Source organism: Vespa crabro, chromosome 4 (assembly GCF_910589235.1).
Source record: "Vespa crabro chromosome 4, iyVesCrab1.2, whole genome shotgun sequence".
Classification (NCBI taxonomy): domain Eukaryota; kingdom Metazoa; phylum Arthropoda; class Insecta; order Hymenoptera; family Vespidae; genus Vespa; species Vespa crabro.
In genome coordinates, this window is record NC_060958.1 from 9,854,847 (window position 1) to 9,875,358 (window position 20,512).

Genomic DNA, 20,512 nt, shown 5'->3' on the forward strand with positions numbered 1-20,512 from the left:
GTCAGCAGTGAAATTGAAAAGTGACAGTTAAAAACAGCGAACTTTATTGTTTATGAATCGTGAACTCAATCTATGATAAACTTACATTAGCATTTTTCGTCTGAATTATTCACTATTTACTATAAACTATTTTCATAATTGTGATAATCAAAGAAATATATAAAATAAATATAAAAATGATAAAAGATTTCATAATTCCTTTAAACAAGGATGAACTTTTAACATCACATGCTGGACAGTATTCTGTAGAAAAAATTATTCCACCGGGAATGGTATCAAAAGCATTAGATGGTAAGTAATTGTTTATAATAAATTGTTTATAAAAGCTATTCAAGTTTTTAAATAAATTTAATAAATGTTATAAATATTGTTCTAGCTTCTAGAATTACTTTGCAAGCAGATGGAGCAAGTTTTATTTTAACTTGTTTTGATACATTTTTTGCTGTTTTGGTCCATGGCAATAAAATAGAATTACAATTTGCTTTTACTTCTTTTAGAAGAATTTTTAAAGGTCTGTATTAATATTATTTAAATTAATATTAATGTATATTAAATAAATTTTGTTAAAATAGGGATACAAATATTGGTAACAGATTTGGAAAAGATTTTTGATCAAGGGAAAGAAATAGAAGAAGAAGAAAGACCGAAACTCTTATGTGTCAATAAAATGTTGGCTTATTTAGTTTCACAATTCATTTGTCATATAAATGAACAAATAAGTAAAAGTTCAAGTAACATACAAAATTCTGTAAAGATATTATTTATTTGCGCATTTATTAATACATAATATAAGTATGTATTAAATATGCTGATGTTTTATTCCTTTTTTTTTCATAGCGTAAAAAGAATGCAAAAACTGATGAAGAAGATAAGTGGGACGATGAACGACAGAAAGTATTAGAGCTTATATATCGATGGCTTCAATTGCCATTACAAAAAATTTGGAAACCTTCAATTGTTGAAGATTCATTTGTAACGTAAGTTTAAGAAAAACTTAGAATAGATAGCATATTATTGTAAAACTTCTTAGCTGTACTTCCATATAAATGTTATTAATAATATTTATATTTTTTCAGAGTATTATCACAAGTATGTTATAATGTATTAGAATACTGCAAAGATATCAAACAGAAACATACAAGACAAACAATTTTTGAGGTACTATTTTCATATTTTATGTTATCACACTCATAAACATGATTATAGAAGTTAATATATTCTTATTTTTTAATAGATTTTAGGAACTCTTATTAAAAAGTACAACCATGGTATAATTTGTATTGTAAGAATTGTTCAGGTATGTATATTTTATATTTATTAATTTTAAAGTTTAGAAGGTATTTAAATAATAAATAAATATGATAGCTAGTAAAATTGTTTGACACATTGCCGGCTTATATGGCCACTGGTGTCGTATACATGGATGTTGAATGTGGATGTAATGGTCTTTTAAAACAAATAATAAAAGAACTTGATCAAACTGAACCAGCAGAAGCAGAAAGTCGCAATATATCTGCGTTTTTGGAAAATATAGCTACTTTGAAACCTGATATTATGTTACCAATCATGGATAATATATTGGAATATCTTACAAATGAAGTACGATTTTTAATAAGCATATATTATTTTTGAAATTTTAATATATTAAATTTATTGTTTTATTAATAGTTCAAACTCAATTAAAATTTGTAGTATTATATTATGAGAAATTGTGCCATTGGAATCATAGGCACAATAGTCCCAACAATGTTGACAAATGAAGATCTTACTCCAGAACAAAAAGAACAACGAGATGAATGTCTTAATAGCTTATTTGACCATATATTGGATTGCAATGCATATGTAAGATCTAAAGTACTGCATATTTGGCAAAATTTAAGTTGTGAAGGAGCCATACCTTTAGCAATGCAAGGGAAACTATTGAATGCTTGTATATCACGATTGCAAGATAAAAGTGCAAATGTTCGTAAACAGGCTTTACAATTATTAAGAACATTACTTCAAAGTAATCCTTTTGCTGCTAAGGTCAGTAATATACAGATATATAATACAACTTATTTCATTAACAAATTGGATGATTATAAGATGATAGTACATGTAAAACTAAATGGATTTATTTTTAATATTCTTACATTATAGTTAGAGGAGATAGAATTTTCTAAATCAGTGGAGAGAGAAAAAATAAAATTAAAAGAATTACAGACACTATTTGCCTGTAATAGTGAACCTGGAGATATTGAAAGATTAGAACTCTGGAATACTTTACTTCCAGATATAAAAGAAGCTATTAAAGAAATTATAGAAAGCGATGATGAAAATAGGGAGAGTAAATATTTGCATATACCTTGTTAAAACAATGTTGTTCTTATTTATATGTTATAGAATTAAAGAATTGTATATATTATATTGCAGACGATAAAGAAAAAACAGATGATGATGTTGATCCAAGCTTAGCATTTGAAAAAATAAGACAGTTAATATTAAATGGAAAAGTTTTTGATGCTGTCTCATATTTATGGAAAATCTGTACAAAATTGAAAGATACTCCTAAAATAGAAAACCTTTCTTCTGAGGCCAAAAAAGAATGTTTATTTACTTTTTTATTAAAAATTTTTATGGAATCAGAAGATAGAATAACTAAAGAAAACGTATCACAAGAAAAGAAAAAGCAAAAAGAAGAAATTAAAGCACAAAAACGACTTATAAATTATTTAGAGGTAAAAAAATGTACTTTTTGTATAATTAATGCATATATAATGATTAAAGAGATTAATTAATTCAATTCTCTGTTAAAGAATTCTTTAGAATTTGCAACAAAGTTAAAAAATGCTATACCTTTAGTGGAAGCATTACTTTTTTCTACAACATCTAGTGATGCTGTTGAAGCATGTACATTACTTGGCATAGCATGTCAATTCGGTGTAACAGGAGCAACAGCTTCAGTGAATAAAGCATTGTTTCAAGTATTACATAATGATCAATCAGTACGCCGCAATTTAGCTATGGTGTATAAGCAAATATATCTTGATAACACTGAGCCCCAAAAATCAGCTAGACAAAGAGCTATTACTTGTGTAAAGTCGTTAATTAATTTGGTGAAAAAACTTCAACCTGGGCAAAGTTCATCATTGGAAGAATTAATTAGATTATGGTATAGTAATAAAGAAATAAGTGAAGAAACATTACAGGTATGTTATATAAAAGAAAATTTTTAAAAAGAGAATTTTTTGTGCTTATATGACGTTTATAAACAGGTATTATGGGAAATATTTTCAATGAAATTACCTGATACAACACCAATAGAGAGTAGAGCTGCTTTAATATTAATAATGATGATAGGTCAGACTGAGAGTGGAGTAATAGTTGAAAATTTGGATGTATTAGTGAAAATTGGATTAGGACCACGAGCAAAAAATGATCTTCTTTTGGCTCGAGATATTTGTAGAACTTTACAGAAAATTAAGCAAGAGAATCAGAATATTGAAGCTGCCCCTATTAGGTAAAAAATAAAGTGTTTAATTAATAAATATAGTATTTAAAATAGAAATTTTTTTTTATATGCATCTTATATAGGTATCCAAATAATCACAATATGTTCAAAGAAATTATTATACTTTTAAAAGATAATTTTTATAATTTGAAAGAAAATGGCTATATTTCATTTTCTACTGATGCGATTAATGTAATATATAAGGTGAGTCTTGTTTTGGCACAATCATTTTTTTATTGTTTCTTTTTTTTTTTATTTATATTTAATTTTCAAATATATTTTATAATTTAAGTTAGCTAACCAACCTCAACATTTAATAAAGAATTTTTTGTTGGATATTTACAAAACTGAGCAATTTACTGTTGAAAATGATAAATCAATAGTTATATCTTCCATTGTATTATCAAAATTATTACATATAGTTGGACATATCGCTATAAGAGAAATGGTCCACTTAGATACAGAAATATACAAGGAATTAAAACGAAGAAATAATATACGAGATCTAAAAAAGAATAAGAATTTAAATAAAGACAATTCAAAACACAATGTAACTATAACTAGTAGTAATAGGAGTGTACGTAATAAAGAGGTCTGATACATTTATTTTCTATAGATATTTATATTCTTTTTTGTTTTTTTTTATTTAATAAGAACAAGTGTTTTATAGAATTTACAAGAGGATAATGGAGAAGATGCTTTAGAAGGTGCAGCAGATGATACTGATGCTGAATTTATAAATACTGCATTAGAATCTGAAATAGTAACTGGTAATGGATTACTTACAAAATTTGTGTATGTATGCCACCTAGATATAACTATCATTGTGTACATATGTTTTATAATAACACAAATACTAAATAATATAATTATTATTTGTTCATAGGCCCATTGTATTAGATGTATGTCAACATCCTGAAAAATATGGTAATGAAAATTTACAAGCTGCAGGTACACTAGCTTTGTGTAAAATGATGACAGTAAGTTCTGTATTTTGTGAAACATATCTTCAATTATTGGTTACAATATTGGAACGTTCACCTTATCCAGGAATCAGAGCTAATGTTCTTATTGGTCTAAGTGATCTTACAACTAGATTTCCTAATCAAGTAGAACCATGGACAAAACACATATATGGGAGGTAATTAATTAATTTTTTAAGTTGTTTTACTCGTTAGTTAAAGTGCAAGTGAAAATAACATTTTATTTACAGACTTCGAGATGAAAATAAACACGTACGAAGTACTTGTGTTCGGGTACTATCTAATCTCATAATGAGAGAGATGGTGCGCGTTAAGGGTCAAGTATCAGAATTAGCTCTTTGTATTATAGATGAAGATATTCAAATTCAACAAGATACTAAACATTTTTTCAAAGAACTTTCACAAAGGGGTTATGCTCTTTATAATGTGATTCCTGATATATTATCACGATTATCTGATCCGCAAATAAATCTTAATGAAAGCCATTTTCAAGAAATTTTTGGGTAAGTATTATGATCTGTATATACATGTGAATATTATGGAAATTTTAATTCTATTTTTTTTTTCTTTTTTACTTTATAGTTTTATTCTGAATTTGGTACAGCATAAAAAACAAATTGATACAATAATCGAAAAAATTTGTGCGAGATTTAAACTTGCTACTACAGAAAGACAATGGTGTGATCTTTCTTATTGCCTTTCAATTTTACCGTTTAGTGTAAAAAGTAAGTATGATGTAATATGTGTAGTTTTAGAAAAGTAATATTATATTTCTTCTTTCTATTAGAAAATTAATATTATGCTTCAGGTATAAGACGTTTGATTGAAAGTTTACCTCTTTTGAAAGACAAGATACATCATAAACAAGTATTAAAAACACTTCAAGGTATAATAGAACAAACAAAGAAAAAATCTGATACCAAATCTGTATGTTTGGAATTAGAAGAAAAAATAAAAGAGTTATTAGAAGGGTCTGAGAACACTGAAACAAATGATGATGTTTTGATGCCACCACCAAAAACGTTATTACAACAAAAGTCTCGTACGGGAAGACAAAAGGATAGCGAAGAAGACGAAAATTATTCTGATACTGATATAGATTCACAATCTATAACAAAAAAAAATCTCACTCGTAGGAATTATATTTCAACTATATCTATATTAAAAAATTTAAATATAATATATTCAAATATTTTATGTACATTGCAGCAAGTCATACTAGAAAGAAAATTCGTGTCTCCAAAGATAACTCCGATTCCAGTTCAGAATCAGATAATGAAGACCGTGAACAAAAAGTTACATCGAATAGAAGTAAGTGTTTTCTAATTAATAAAATGTTTTAAACAATGTAACTATAGTATCAAATACTATTATTTCTTAATATTTCCGTCATTAGGTAGTACGAGATTAAGAAGTTATCGAAAAGTTATGAACTCAACTCCAACTACACAGTCTCCATTACCAAAGAGAAATAAATCCAGTAAAACAGTAAAAATATCAGACAAAACACCAGTAAGAACACCTAGACAAATGACAGAACGAGTATCAACCCGATCGTCACGATTACAAAAATAATAATAATAATAATACATAAAAAATATTATCATAAAGATAAAAGATTAAAGAATAAATATTATCATAAAGATAAAAAATATTATATCATTAATTTTTTATACGTGCACGGATATAGGTGTAATGAAACAATATTTAAATTAATATATCAATAATTACGAAATTATTGAGATTAATTTCATTTATTGGAAAATATTTTAGTTTTTAATTCTGCTTTACGTTTACTGTGCAAAATTCAGCTTTTATAAGTGTAGAGATGGTAAGAAATTTAAAAAAGACATATTGTGTTATATATTTGTTGAATTTCTTAAGAAAAATTAGTGTAAAAATTTATTTTAGATGATATAACTTTAGTTTATTCCTTTTTTTATTGAACATTTATTTATGTAAAGGTAAATATGCCAAATACCTTTTTGTAATATTCGTAAAAAAAAATAAAGAAGTAAACGATAGAACTTATCAATGAAACGAAATTATATTTGCGTATGAGATGAATTAACTCTCTATTATCATGACTTAAATTAAATCCGTATTATTAAATGACTTAAAATTCCTGAGAAATAATATTAAATCATGTAAAAAATAAATTATTTGTGCATTTGATATCATGGAATTGAATATACAAGTATGAAATGTGGAGGAGCAATATATGGAATTGAAACATGATATTATCCTGATCTGGCTATTTGTAAAATATATGCTATTTGTTTACAATATAGATCGTACATATTAATAAATGTGGCTCAGTACATGTTATGAAATATCACGACTAACACTACGCTTAAATGTCATAGAACGAACTTCTGCTCCAGATTTAGCAGATTTAGAAACAGCGGAATTTGTAGTATTTGGAGTTGGACTTTGTGAAAGGGAAGCCCGATCGTCATTAGTTGATTTTTCCCTTTCTAATCGCTGCTTACTAAATTTTCCCATTCCTGGTCTATAGATTTCCATAGCAGGTCGATCCTAGAGTAATAAAATATACATATAATCAAATGAATTTCTAGCTTTTTTTTTTTTAAATACAAAATATTCTTCCATAAAGTTATTTAGTTGTAATATGCAGAAAATACCTTGTTTCGAATTCTACGTTCTAATCGTGGATCTTTTTTATCTTTTTCTTTATCTTCATTTTCAGATTTTTGTAAATTACTTTGTCCATCACCATCTAAAGACTTGTGACGTCTCAAGCAATTATTGTCCCCTGTACCTCCTTCACCACCACTTTCTAGAGAACTACGTCTTTTTACAAGTTTTGATTCTTTTTTTTCATCAGACTCAGTTTCAATAACAGTTTCTCTATTAATGTGTTCATTAGATCTTGATTTTTCAGTTGCATCTTTTTCATTCCGAATACTAGTTTCTATAAATAATGTATATATATAAATTTTATAATATCATTAATATTTAATATTACATAGGTATAATAAAAATGTAACAATAGTTAAGAAAAGATGCAGAAAAATTATAAGATACCTGTATCCTTATTTTGATCTAATACAGATTCAATATTCTGTTCACTTTCAATTAATTTAATGTTTCCACTGTTTTTTCCATTATTTCTTTCCATTATTTTTTCCACTATTCCTTTAGAGAGAGAAGAAATTAATCCTTCTTCTGTAAATTCTTGAGAAATATCCTGATTTTCTTTCATTATACAAGTAACATTGATATTATCAATATTAAGATCCACATTATGCCTTTTAGTTTCTGCCAACCTTTTTTTTTCAAGTCTCATTTTTTCATAGCTTTTACCTCTTTTTTCTTCAATCCTTCGTTCTTTACATTCTTTGAGATCTTCTTTAATGTCATATTTTCTATCATCTCTGACATCATTTTTTCTATCTTCTTTAAGGAAGTCTCTATCATCTCGTCTTCCATAAAGTTTTTTATCTTCATGTCGTCTTTGATGCTTTATATCTCTGTCCTTATTTCTATCATCCATTCTTTCTCTATATCCTTTTGTTAAAGGTTTCAAATCTCTATCTCGAGGTACTTTTTCACGCAACTTTTCGTCCCTTTTGTTGCGATTCTTTAAATCCTTCGGTGATGCTTTATCTCTTTCATCTTTATTTTCTTTATTGTCCTTGTTTGTTTCTTTATCCAAATCAGGATTCTTAAGCACCTACAATAAATTTTATTTATGTATATAAGATTATCTTGAATTTAAATAATGTAAGATTAATTTACATTGTACTAATTTTAAATGTAGTTACATTATAATATAGTATAATTATAAATCATAATTATTATAAGAATAAAATAACACAATCACCATTCTTTAAAATAACTTAGTTCGAAAAATTTATTGTATAAAAATTATATAACAATAAATCTTTTATGTTTTATCAAGAATATATAAATTTATTACATATTAAAAGACAATCTATAAGCTTATAAAAAGATCATAAAGTAAAATTGTTTTCAAGGAAGAAATTTGCTCCCCATAAATAGACACTTTATAGAAGGTACAATTACATGGCATATTCTTCTTGACCATTCATTTGCAGTTTATAAATTCATGAATTTTTTCGTAATCCAGGTAAGCTTATTCTACAAGTTCTATAATTATATGATTTATCACAATTATGCACTGCATTATGGCTTCTTGAGTGGAGTGTATCATTTGTCATATGCAATTTCCACATATTATGTATATTTGTAAATGGTGTTTCAGAAAACATAGAGAAATACTCACTTTTTCCAATATATTGACCAGATTTAAATTTAGGCTTGTTATCTACGTAATTATTTTTAGTGTTATGCCAATAATAAATACACCTCTCTCTGTCCCATTCAGGATTATTGTGAATATAACTTTCTTTATGTAAATCACAACCATTGTTAAATTTGTACTGTTTATTATTATTTCTGATATATTTTTTAATAAGTGATACACTTTTATTAGGTTTTATATATAAATTTGTAGATTTATTGCAGCAGTTCAATTCTTTGTAAGCATGTAATTTATTTTCGATTTTTAAAGTACTATTTAAAATATCATTACTTTTTTCTTCGGATAGAAATACCTCGTTTTCATTTTTAATTTGGTTTTCAAAACGAATGGCTTCTAAGTTTGTACATGATAAAGTTGTAACAAAACAATGCTTGGAGCAGAAATCTTCAATATTATACACAGGCTGTGAAGGGGAAGGTCTAAATGAGCAAATACAGTGAAGAACATAGAATTAATACATCATTTTAACGAAGTATAAACATTTTATGATCTAAAACTATGTTTAATATAATACTTCCATTAATGTTTTCATTTAAAAAATTATGCAATCAAGTATATAATATTCTATACTGTATTTGTCTTCACTTAACCAACAAAAGCACATAATTTTGCATGTTATAACATATTTAACAATATGTATTGTATATAACTATTAATTTAAAAGGCAATAAAATATAGCATAAGAAATAGCAATAATCCAAGTGTAATATCAAATGTATATTCACCTTAGATATAATTGGATCTTCTTTAGTTCTCCGTCTTTCCAAATCACGCCTTCTCCTCTCTTCACGTTTTTCATCTCTGAGACGTTGCTTTTCTTGTTTACGTTGTTTTAAATATTCCAAAAGAGGTGTTGTTGTAACTTTTTTTAATGTATCTACAAAAAATAATGATAAAATAAATTACAGAGAAGATAACATTAAAAAATATTCATTTTTGTAGATTATAATTGAATCAATTACTCACTGTCTGCTGGCTGATAAGAATATTCTGTTTTTGGTTGGGCAATAGTTGAATCAGTCTCTTGATTTTTAAGACTTTCTAAGAAACTTATATAATATGTATCTGACTCCACAGTACCACATTTTAAATCTTTTTTCTTTCCAATTCTTTTCTTTGGTAATCTTTGAAAAGGTGCAAATTCTACTACAGCTGAATATTCAGTGCCTTTAGAGTCAACAAATACATAATTATCAAATTTTTCTCTGAACATAAATATATCTTGTTGATCCATAAAGTTAATATAAGCACGGGAGAATGCAAATTGACCAAGTGACATATCAGCTTTAACAAAGTACAAGTAGTCATGTTCAGGCAAAGGAGAAATTTGCTCAATGAACTGGTCTTGAGTCATTGTTGGTGGAAGTCGACGAATCACTACCTAATTGACAAATTTAATTTAACTTGTTAAAAGATAAATATTTTAAGTGATAATATTAAAAATTATGTTTTGTTAAAATTATAAATATCCATTGTGTGTGTGTAAGAGTGTGCATATATTATATATAATATATATTGTTATATATATATATATATAATATCAACTTTAAATATTTAAAGTATTAACAGATTGTAACATTTTTTTATTAATACCTTAGTCATAGGCCGGCATTTCTCTTTCTTGTTATCTCTGAGTTTACCAACATCCGGAGAACTAGCCTGTGCTTCATTTTGCACGGGTGTTTCAGGTTGCTGTGTCTCTTCAGTCATTCTGCTTTTGTATTAATCAAATTCGGGAAAGATCAAGTATTATTAATAATCATTCGTGTTACTTTAATCAGTAAAATATTCCGGATATAAAATTTTCTTTAAGACATTTAGAACACACATTAGCGTTTACAATGCTTTCACTGCCATCTTGATTATTTATTATCAGCAGTAACTGCGAAAGCTTCAACCGAATGGCTTAAAGAGTTCAGAAGTACTTGAATGTCGATGAAGTATAGATGTTTCATTCGCTCTGACTTGAAAATTCGCAGACTGAATTAGATTGGCCACACAAATTTTCCAAAATAACAACGGTAAAGTTTCGACCAATCACGTTGCTCGATTCTGCCACCTTAACAGTAGCCATAATAATTACAGTAGCAATTGAAAATTTAATAAGTTGGCATTCTACTGTTATGGTTCTTATAGATAGCCAATCAGATGGCAAGATTGTCTGATGTCACAGTTTGGCGCGATAAATGAAGCATCCATAAAATTTTGAATACTTAAATTTGTGATCAAGTGTACAAGTGGTACGAGTCAGGCATTCATATATAGTTAGGCATATAATGGTACAAATTAATTACTCGTATGAGATCACACGTTTAAGTAGAACAAGCGAATCACTCGTATATGGTAAAGATGATATAATAAAACATCTGTCCATTTCATTTCTTAAAATTTATAAAATATTTCTCAAATGTTCCAAATAATTCACTCCTACACCCTATAACTGCAGTAAAAAAGTAACATTGTCGTATACAACCTTATTGAAATTATGTGATGTACCGTATTTATCAAGTTCATAATTACTATTTTAATCTATTCAAGTTTAAAAATTCAAACAATGTAAGAAAATAATATTTATTTATTTTCTAATATCTATTTTTAAGGTCATGATGTAGAATTAGGATATCAAGCTTTTATATATATAAAATTAGACAGATATAATACTTTTATTTGAATGATAAATAATGTTATTAATAATTAAGCATTACAAACGCATATATATAATGATAGTTAATATGTGTGTTGAGAACGCTTATAGTAATATATATCTTTATTTAATTATGATAGAATCGAAAATAAAAAACAGAAAAGTAAACAAAGAATGAAATTTTTATTATAATAATGATAAACTTCTATAAATACAGATTTACTTTGTCTTTTTTATTTTTACTTTAATGTACACATACATACGCACACGCGTGCACGCACCCATCTATGCGTCCACACCCACACACACTAAATATACAGACGATATATATCAAAATATTACTTATATTTTGATATAAGTAATACATTATAACAATTATTGACCGATCTTTTTAATATAACTGAGATTAATTGGTTTTAAAGATTTTATACAACTTGTACAATGTGATGCTTGATATTGTAGACATTTCTTCTTGTTGAAATGGTCTCACTGAAAGAAATTAATTCAATCATGTTAATATATATAATAAAGAGATATATAAGAAATAAATTATTTATAATGTATGTATAATATATAAATAAAGGATTATGTACTTACAGAATATTTTATTATCTGTATAATAAGGTACATCATAAAAAATGAAATATGTACTCATTTTTGATAATGTTTTTAAATCACATTCAATGATTCCAGTTGTTAAATAATGTTTTATTACAGGTATTAATTCTGCAATTATATACGAAGTATAATAATTTACAGTTTTATAAAAAAATATCATAATGAAAGTAAATTCATAAAGATTAAAAATATTACCATTTTCCCATCCATCTAAAGTAAGTGATACTTTTTGTTTAATTGCAAGTATAGTCTCTGCACTAAGAAGTGGATTTGATTCTTTCAAAGACAATTTGTGTAACATTTGTGAAGATAAAAGCTTTATTTGCCATATTGAAAAACTGTTCGGTTGTTTTTCTAAAATTTCCATATTTTTAATCATGCTTACCCATGATGGTAAAAGTCCAACTTTATCTTTAATAACACATTCGTAAACAATTACTGCAAATGTTTGTAAAAAATTTTGTTCAAACTCTGTTATTCCATAGCAGGTTTCTTCTGTTTCAGGAACATAATTAATATTTTTTAATGCAGATGACATTTCTGTAATTTCCATTCCTTGGGAATGCTCTGATTGTTCATTCCAATTACTGCTTATTGTTGAAGTTATATTATTTAAATTTTTAGAGAAATAATCGTGTTTTGTTTTACTTGTATTTCCATGTAAAATGACTTTCACATTTCCTTCATAATTTCTTTTTTCTTTTTTAAATACTTGCATAAAATACTTTACTATATTTAATACTGTTTTATCGTTTGTAAATGATGTTATATATTCTGGGCGTATAGTCCACGCAAAAGTTTTTTCTGTTGTTAAAGTTTGTGCTATTAAACTTCTGAAACCCTGTAATTTATAATTATCAAAATTAAAAATAACATATATTGTTATCAGTTAATATCGTTAGTTTATTTTAAATATATTTACATGGGGATCTTCTATATATGATAAACATCCAGCCCTTTGTTTAACGCTTAAAGAATCACTTCTCTTCAACATATCTTCAAATTGTTGCCAATTGTAATTTTTTTCAAATATGATTTCCCAGTATCGGGTGTCTTTTAATTCTATTTTTTGTAAACTGCTTAATTGTGGTAGCAAACATGGAGCTTGAAGAACCATTTCTTGTCCCTGAGTTTCATTGTCATCAACAAATGTCAACTGTACTGTAGCATAACAGTATTGTCCACTATCTATATCTCTTGGTAAAATTACACGTGGTTCAACAGCTAGAACGTATAAATGTCGCAAAGCTTGTAGATGATATCTGTCATAAAAAAATACGTAAGTTTATCTATGATACGAATATATATATTTTATATATATTAATATTAATAATAAGTGATATTATTAACCTGTTATCATTGCTATGTGTTGGAAATTTTGGAAAAAGAGAAATCACAAGAGCAGCTATAGCACTAGGATTGTTTGAAAGAGTGTATCTACCACCACCAAGGAAAAGAAGACCAAGAGCCATATGTGTTGCTAGATGAGAACCATATGTAACAACGCTACTAGTAGGTCCTACTCTTGTTCTCACGTGTCTACATATTCTCATAATCTGTAATATTATAAAAATGTAATAATAATTTATAAATTATAATTATATTTTTAAAATTATAAATATATGTGCAATTTTAAATTTACCTCTAAATCACCTGTTCCTGCCATGACAACAGCAGTGGAAAGTAAAATCACATTTAAACATGTTTCTATAGTAGATTTTCCTGCTAACTCCGCAATTGTTTTATGAGATAATGCTGTAAACATTTGAGCATAATTAAATAAAGTTCTAAATGCATTTTTGTTTGCAGTTCCAGCATATTTCAGTCCTAAAGCCATACAAGCTCCTGCTATAATATTACAGTATGCTTGACTGAAAAAAAATTAGAAATAAGTTTAATAATAAATTATAGTTATATATATTATTAATTTATTTTGTAATTTACATAATAACTAACTTCATAGTTTCTAGATCCACATTTTGGGTAATTCCTGGTGTGGGCTTTTGCAATCTATATTTATAAACGATATTGGGCACATGATTAGAAACCCATGATTTAGTTGGTTGAATTTCATTCCATAAAATTAATGATTTAGCCAATATTCTTAATAGCAGAAAATCTGGCCTCACAAAATCAAGTAAGTACTGTGTATCTGGTGCTTGCATCCATTCAGCTACAGCTCGATTTCCTGTATTGAAGTACATAAGGCCTAAAGCTAATGTTGCACCAGGACTTGTTACATCAATATTGATAGAATCTCCTTCACGTATTTGATAACTATAAACGTCATAAATGATAATTTTTAGTTAAAGAATTTTTAGTTAAAGACTAAAATTTCGCTCTATTCATAATAAAATTATGAATTATTAATTATTATTAATTCTTATTATAAAATTCCATATTAAGAATTTGAGACATGTTTATACCTTGGTGATTTGTACTTATCCTTTTGTGCTCCAGTAAAAGGCCGTACATGTCCACCAACCATGTAATAATGTAAAGTATCAGGTATACTAGCAAGATCAGTAGCACCACCACACCCAAGTACAACTAATCCTAATGCTAAACCTGCCGTTAAAGAATACGATTCTCGATCAACGCAATTTTTCATTTCTGGACCAGGTGGTCTTCCTAATTAAAATAAAATGATTAATATAATTGCATTTTATTCATATGATTTACCTATTAAAGGTATTTATATAATTACCAATTTCTGATAATAAAGCGTGTGATATATGTCTGTGAGCAGTTCCTTGATATACCAAACCAACTCCCATTAATGCAGCTACTTGAACATTTTGTGGAACATTTAACTCTATGCTTGTTGGTGGCAATAAGGTTTCAACATGTAATGACAATAATTTTGTCATTGACACATCCATTGTAGCTCGATGTGTCGCAGATAAGCCAAGCAAAAGACCAACACTAGTTGCTTCGTGACATTCAACAAGATATTCGTACATACTAAACGGTGCTAGATTCTTTAAATGACCATTCAAACCAAGTGCCATTAAAAATCCTGAATGTTCAATGCCAAATTCGCCTTGCTGTTGTTTATTGTATACAATCCAAGTTGAATCAATGTTTGAAGCATTTGGATGAATGCGAAGACCAGCAGCTACTCCATTATGAAATAGAGGCCACAAATTCATGTTTGGTGGCACATCTATGTGGGCCAATTCTACTGTTGTTCCACGAGGAGGTGCTTTACCTATTTATAAGAAAATATATTTATACTATATATATTTGCAAATATAATATTTTCTTCAAACAATAATTTTACTTTATACCTGTTAAACAAAGCCGAGGAATTGGTAATTGCTCAGTAATTATAGGAGTTGAAGTCCTAAGTGTAAACATGCCTCTAGCAACAGGAAGAGCCATTGTTCTTGTACATAGAGCATGCAAATGTCTTTCTTGTTCTTCTATAAATTCGTGATCACTCACATCAGGCCGTTGTATTATTGCTATTCTTACAGGTTTTGATGAGTTAAGTAATCGCCGTACTTCAGCCACTCTATGGTCCTTATTAAATCTGAGTTTTAATATCTATAAACATGAATTTCTTAAATATCTATTTATAGATATTAAATAAATTTAATATCTATAAATATAAATTTATTAAAAATAAATGATATATAATAAATGATATACTAAAAATAAATAAATATATATATATATATTTGTTTATTTATTACATTATCATCAAATTCCATTCCATCATCTTGATCCAGATCTTTAGTCAGATAGTTCTTTCCATCATTATCATTAGGATCGTTCATATGTAATGAATTTAAATGTGTACCTAATGCAGCCAAATCTTGACGATCTACTAATTCATATACATTCGCCGGCCAATTAGATGGTGGACGTTCTCTACATCTGTGCATAACATCCTTTAATATTAAAGATACTCCTGGTGGTAAAGTTTCTAAATCTTCTTTTTTCATTCCTAAGATAATATTTTATTAAATACATTATTCAATATAGGTAATAGATATGTAAATAAAATGTATGGATAGCAACATACCCATTTCATGATATAATAACACAATGTTTTCTATTGTTGGTTGTTGTAATTTTTTTGGCATATCTCTATCAAATTTATTCCTGCTTTCTTGGAAATCTACACGACTTCCAGCCGGTATTATCAATTTTACAAATTTATCCATTTCTAGTTTATCAGTTTTGTTTTCATTTGCTACTAGTGTAGTTAAATATACTATGTTTCTTGCTCGAGGGTTTACATGATATAGATACGGAAATGGTACTACATTTGTACCAATTAGTAAGTTATTTAACGTTTTGAATATATCTGGTGGCTTTAAGCTGATATAATTTGGTGTAGTTATTTTTTGTAGATCTGTATCACTTATTTGAGATACTGTTTTCTTTAAATAATGTAGCATTGGAAAATCAAGAAAATAATGATGAGCATAAGTATCAAACTTTAAGTCTGTGCTTAATTGATATAATAACTGAGCAAGTAATGGTAAGCTTTCTGACATTACACAATCTAATTTTAATTCTTCATATAATAAATGCAATGAGAATAGAATAAGAGGAAGATATGAAAATAAAATTGCTTGACAATTTATTCTTCCTGTAGTCTTTAATTCAGCATTTTTTGAAGATAATGTATCATGTGTATTAGAAAATTTTGTCAATCCTAGTATATCAGAAATAAAACTTTGAGAATTTTTAGATTTAATAGAATTTATTACGTACATCCAATCATCATTGGATCCATTATCACTGGTCTTTTGCTTTTTTGGAACAACCATTGGACTGTTCCGTTCAGTAAATTGATCTTTTTCATTATTTTGTATTAATTGTAATTTTTCAACGTCATATCCCAATAAAGTAAATAAAACTACAAGAAAGAGATACCATTCTTGTACTGGAGAAAAATCTTGTGGACCTGGTGCATTCCGAGCTCCATACCACTTTACTAATAATTGCATTGCAAGGTCTTTTTGTAACACACTACGCAATGTTTTTAAACATTTGGTAACTATAAACAAATTTAATATATTATCTTGTTGTTAATTATTGTTTTTATTGTTATTATTAACACTTAATAAAAATTTACTAACCTAATGGAGATGTACTACAAGTTGGTAACGTAATTCGAAAATAACTTTTATTACCATATTCTAAAGTAATTTTATTACCCACTGCATCTTTCAGACCAACAAGATTTAGATCTAGCACAGAATTTTCTAACAAAATTGGTGGTTGTGCACAGGTTCCACCGACTGGACTCAAAAGATGTAGAGCTTCTTCAAATCTGATTTCATGGGAATTTCCACAATTTTGCGAAATTAAAGAACTTCGCCGTGGAAACGGAGAACCGAGCTTGTGGTTAATATTTGACACAAAATATTTACATGTAAGATTTGGAAGAATGCTTGATACATGTAGTTTTCCTACACATGTTGTGCCTGAGTATAATACTATACTATTTGATGAATCAATGATTGCTATCATATGTAAACTCTGAAATAAAATTAGAACATATTATCACATAGCATTTACACAAAAATAATTAAAGAATATACAAAGGAACTAACTGGCAAACTAACTGCATCTTTTGCTATTATACTTGTAACCATTCCAAAAATAATGTGTTGTTGTTTATTAGTTTTTTCCAATCGAACTAAAAAGAATTGTGATCTAGTTGGTACTAAATATCCCAAATAACTTTGACCAACGAAATCAGATGTTAGAAGAACTTTAGATGCTCGTCCTGGTAGTATATCCCTTCAAAAAAAAATTTCATGCATTAAAATATTATAGTAACTAATTACTGTACATCTTAATATAACTCACTTTCTGCAGAAAACCCAAAGAAATTGAAGACACAGGAAAAATCTGGAATAGGGTATGGGGACTAGAGGAACATGTAATAGGTAACTATAATAATTATTACTCACTTTGGAACTCCTACATTTTCTGTCCATAGATGATCAAGACATATTTCAGGATATAAAGGTTTACTTGGAGTAATAGCATCTTGAAGCTGAATGCTACTACCATTACCAGCAGGACTATTTTGTGTGTGATTTAGCGTAGTTCCCATAACCATTTGATGTAATCGTGAATGATGATTTATAATTGTATTAGGTATTCCAAGTAAGGGAGAGAATCCTGAATGTGTTGGAGATTGACAACGTGAAATGGTAGCCATTGGGCTTTGAGAACGTGAATGTTGTTGCTGCACTTGCGAAGGAGATTGACCACATGAACCTGTTGTAGTGTATGAAGTACCTCGAGATCCAAAAGGACTATTTGGTATGCCATATCCACCTCCAACATTACTTAAATGTGGATTAACTATGCCTGAATAATTAAATTGTATAGTGTTTTTGTCAAATATATAAAAATTAAATATAATTAAAGATTAAAAATAGCTTACCAAACATATTTATATGACTTTTATTAGAATAGTTTTTATTAGCTGACATATTACTACCAATATTTAATGGTGATGCACTTGTTGAAAAATTGAATAAACTTTGTGTTGTTTCATTGTTTCTACAAACCATCTGACATTCTTCTATCAAAGCTTTCCGTATTTTATACACAGAATGTAATCCAGTTTTTTCATCATATATTACAGCCAATGATGGTTCAGAACTAGTAAAGACAATCTGCTGATTTGATTCACACATATATGATACATTTCCTGTGAGTATTTCAATAAATGTGTTTCAGAGTATTATTTATTTTATATATCCTTTGTTAACCCATTGGCACAATAATCTCTTTATATTTTATTTTATATATAAATTTATTAAATATTTTATCAAAAACTGTTCATTTGGATCTACATTTAAATTCATAAATTTTCCTTTAAATATTTAAATATAATAAGCCAATGAGTTAAAATTTACATTATAAGATATGATAGTACAGATAATTTTACCATGCTTAATAAGTAATGGACATATTTCATCCAAAGGATGCATGAGTGAAAATGCTACAGGTAAATTGGCATCAGCTTGCAATGGATATTTACATGTCTCTGATGAAGTATACCTAAAAAGTGTAAAAAGAAAAATTCTGCTACTGTAAAATTATATAACCATTAATAATACATAAGTCATAAAATACCTTGTTTCAGAAATGTTTTGCTTAGGAATTTGTGCTTTTTCAAGTAAAATACCATACTTTGTTGGCCAAACAGCAGAAACCTATATTGTTTAAATTTATAAATTATTAATCATAATATTGAAAAAAAGAATCCCAGGATTTTAAGGAAATAAATTTTACCTGAAATTGTAAACTAGACACATAGTCTTCACCATTTTCTGTAAAAACCCTAAGAGTATAGGAATCTAGTAAACAAATACATCCTATTGTTTCACCTAATTGCTCCTCATTATTATGATTTTTCCCTCTTGATAAATGATCTGGTATACTTGTACAAAAAGTACACCATAATGCATGTTTTATGTCAGTTTCACAAGTATATGAAGTTTCAAGTACACGAGTGGATTGATCACCCTTTGAATGAATTGCAACTTTTCCAGAGCAATATAATTCTTCTTCTCCACACGTATCATTGTCACGTATTAACCAGAACTCTTTCTATACATTTTATTAAGTTAGCATATATTTAGAAAGTTGATCAAAATAACATATAATAATGACAACTTACAAAAGATTTTTCTGATATATTAACTTGACTGAGTTTTTCCAATAGAATATTTTCTCCTGGCGTAGATGAATTATTTAATGACTGTTGATTTATTACTGACCCAGGATGTTTTGAATAAATTTGACGTCCACCAGGAATATATTCCTTAAAAATGACATATATAAAATATATGTTTTTCAATACACATATATAATATATACATACGGATATGTCTATTACAAAGCATAGTAATATAAAGTTTCTTTATAAATGCTTTCATTATTACCGTTTTATTATTATAAGAATTAATCAAGTATATTTATAAATCATATTAATTTTATTATATAATTTAAAAGAGAAATACGTACCACCGGATCTGAGGCGGCAATCATTTTTTCCCTGCTTTCATCCAGATTTGCTAAATATGTATTAATAAAGAAAAAAACACACAATTAACGGTTTTCTGCAAAACGTTTTAAAACAATGTAAATAATGTTGAATGTAGAACCTTCCGACAATCCGAGCAGGGACGCCAAATTTGTAGGAAAAAATAAAAATTTTAGTTATATCTTGTATTCATAGGTGCGCCAATGTCGGCACATTATCTTTTTAGATGAATTTTTTGATATTAAAAAAGAATGAATAATTATCTAAACTTAGCCTAATATCTTATGAACTACTGTAATATAAATGAATATAAAGTAAATTTTTGATTAAAATTGAGAAAGATAAAATAATAAATTTTCTATATTCATAATTTTATTGTGTTATTAAATAATATGCGTACGAATATATTTTACTTTTAAATAAAAAATTATTCGTTATA

At 27.3% G+C, this 20,512-nt stretch overlaps 3 protein-coding genes across 6 annotated transcripts; 1 reads left to right on the forward strand and 2 right to left on the reverse strand.

The window, feature by feature from the left end:
- Positions 1-32: 32 nt before the first annotated feature.
- Positions 33-6,281, forward strand: LOC124423352 (condensin complex subunit 1). Its single transcript, XM_046960972.1, has 21 exons — positions 33-291; positions 377-511; positions 573-748; positions 838-977; positions 1,077-1,158; positions 1,235-1,297; positions 1,366-1,599; positions 1,693-2,025; positions 2,140-2,326; positions 2,413-2,717; positions 2,796-3,188; positions 3,255-3,499; positions 3,574-3,694; positions 3,783-4,082; positions 4,161-4,285; positions 4,377-4,631; positions 4,704-4,976; positions 5,056-5,198; positions 5,282-5,605; positions 5,683-5,784; positions 5,870-6,281. Exons 1-21 carry the CDS (start codon positions 177-179, stop codon positions 6,046-6,048), a joined length of 4,230 nt encoding a protein of 1,409 aa, XP_046816928.1. The 5' UTR covers positions 33-176; the 3' UTR covers positions 6,049-6,281.
- Positions 6,282-6,501: 220 nt separating this feature from the next.
- Positions 6,502-10,707, reverse strand: LOC124423354 (regulator of nonsense transcripts 3A). Its single transcript, XM_046960975.1, has 6 exons — positions 10,376-10,707; positions 9,749-10,163; positions 9,508-9,659; positions 7,522-8,170; positions 7,119-7,408; positions 6,502-7,011 (listed from the first exon to the last, which is right to left on the reverse strand). Exons 1-6 carry the CDS (start codon positions 10,490-10,492, stop codon positions 6,799-6,801), a joined length of 1,836 nt encoding a protein of 611 aa, XP_046816931.1. The 5' UTR covers positions 10,493-10,707; the 3' UTR covers positions 6,502-6,798.
- An 883-nt stretch (positions 10,708-11,590) lies between these two features.
- LOC124423527 (anaphase-promoting complex subunit 1) lies at positions 11,591-20,242 on the reverse strand. 4 transcript variants are annotated; one of them, XM_046961329.1, is made up of 22 exons: positions 20,195-20,242; positions 20,055-20,104; positions 19,708-19,851; positions 19,320-19,637; positions 19,161-19,240; positions 18,973-19,085; positions 18,463-18,732; positions 17,981-18,386; positions 17,618-17,807; positions 17,141-17,543; positions 16,075-17,058; positions 15,743-15,996; positions 15,335-15,593; positions 14,752-15,255; positions 14,471-14,675; positions 14,001-14,321; positions 13,687-13,915; positions 13,395-13,600; positions 12,967-13,306; positions 12,240-12,885; positions 12,024-12,152; positions 11,591-11,915 (listed from the first exon to the last, which is right to left on the reverse strand). In XM_046961329.1, exons 2-22 carry the CDS (start codon positions 20,076-20,078, stop codon positions 11,833-11,835), a joined length of 6,108 nt encoding a protein of 2,035 aa, XP_046817285.1. In that variant the 5' UTR covers positions 20,079-20,104; positions 20,195-20,242; the 3' UTR covers positions 11,591-11,832. The 4 variants fall into 4 exon arrangements, with proteins under 4 accessions (XP_046817285.1, XP_046817286.1, XP_046817288.1 ...); XM_046961330.1 differs by lacking the exons at positions 19,708-19,851; positions 20,055-20,104; positions 20,195-20,242 and having other exon boundaries at positions 18,973-19,071; positions 19,320-19,504; XM_046961332.1 differs by lacking the exons at positions 19,320-19,637; positions 19,708-19,851; positions 20,055-20,104; positions 20,195-20,242 and having other exon boundaries at positions 18,463-18,697; positions 18,973-19,071.
- Between the last annotated feature and the right edge of the window lie 270 nt (positions 20,243-20,512).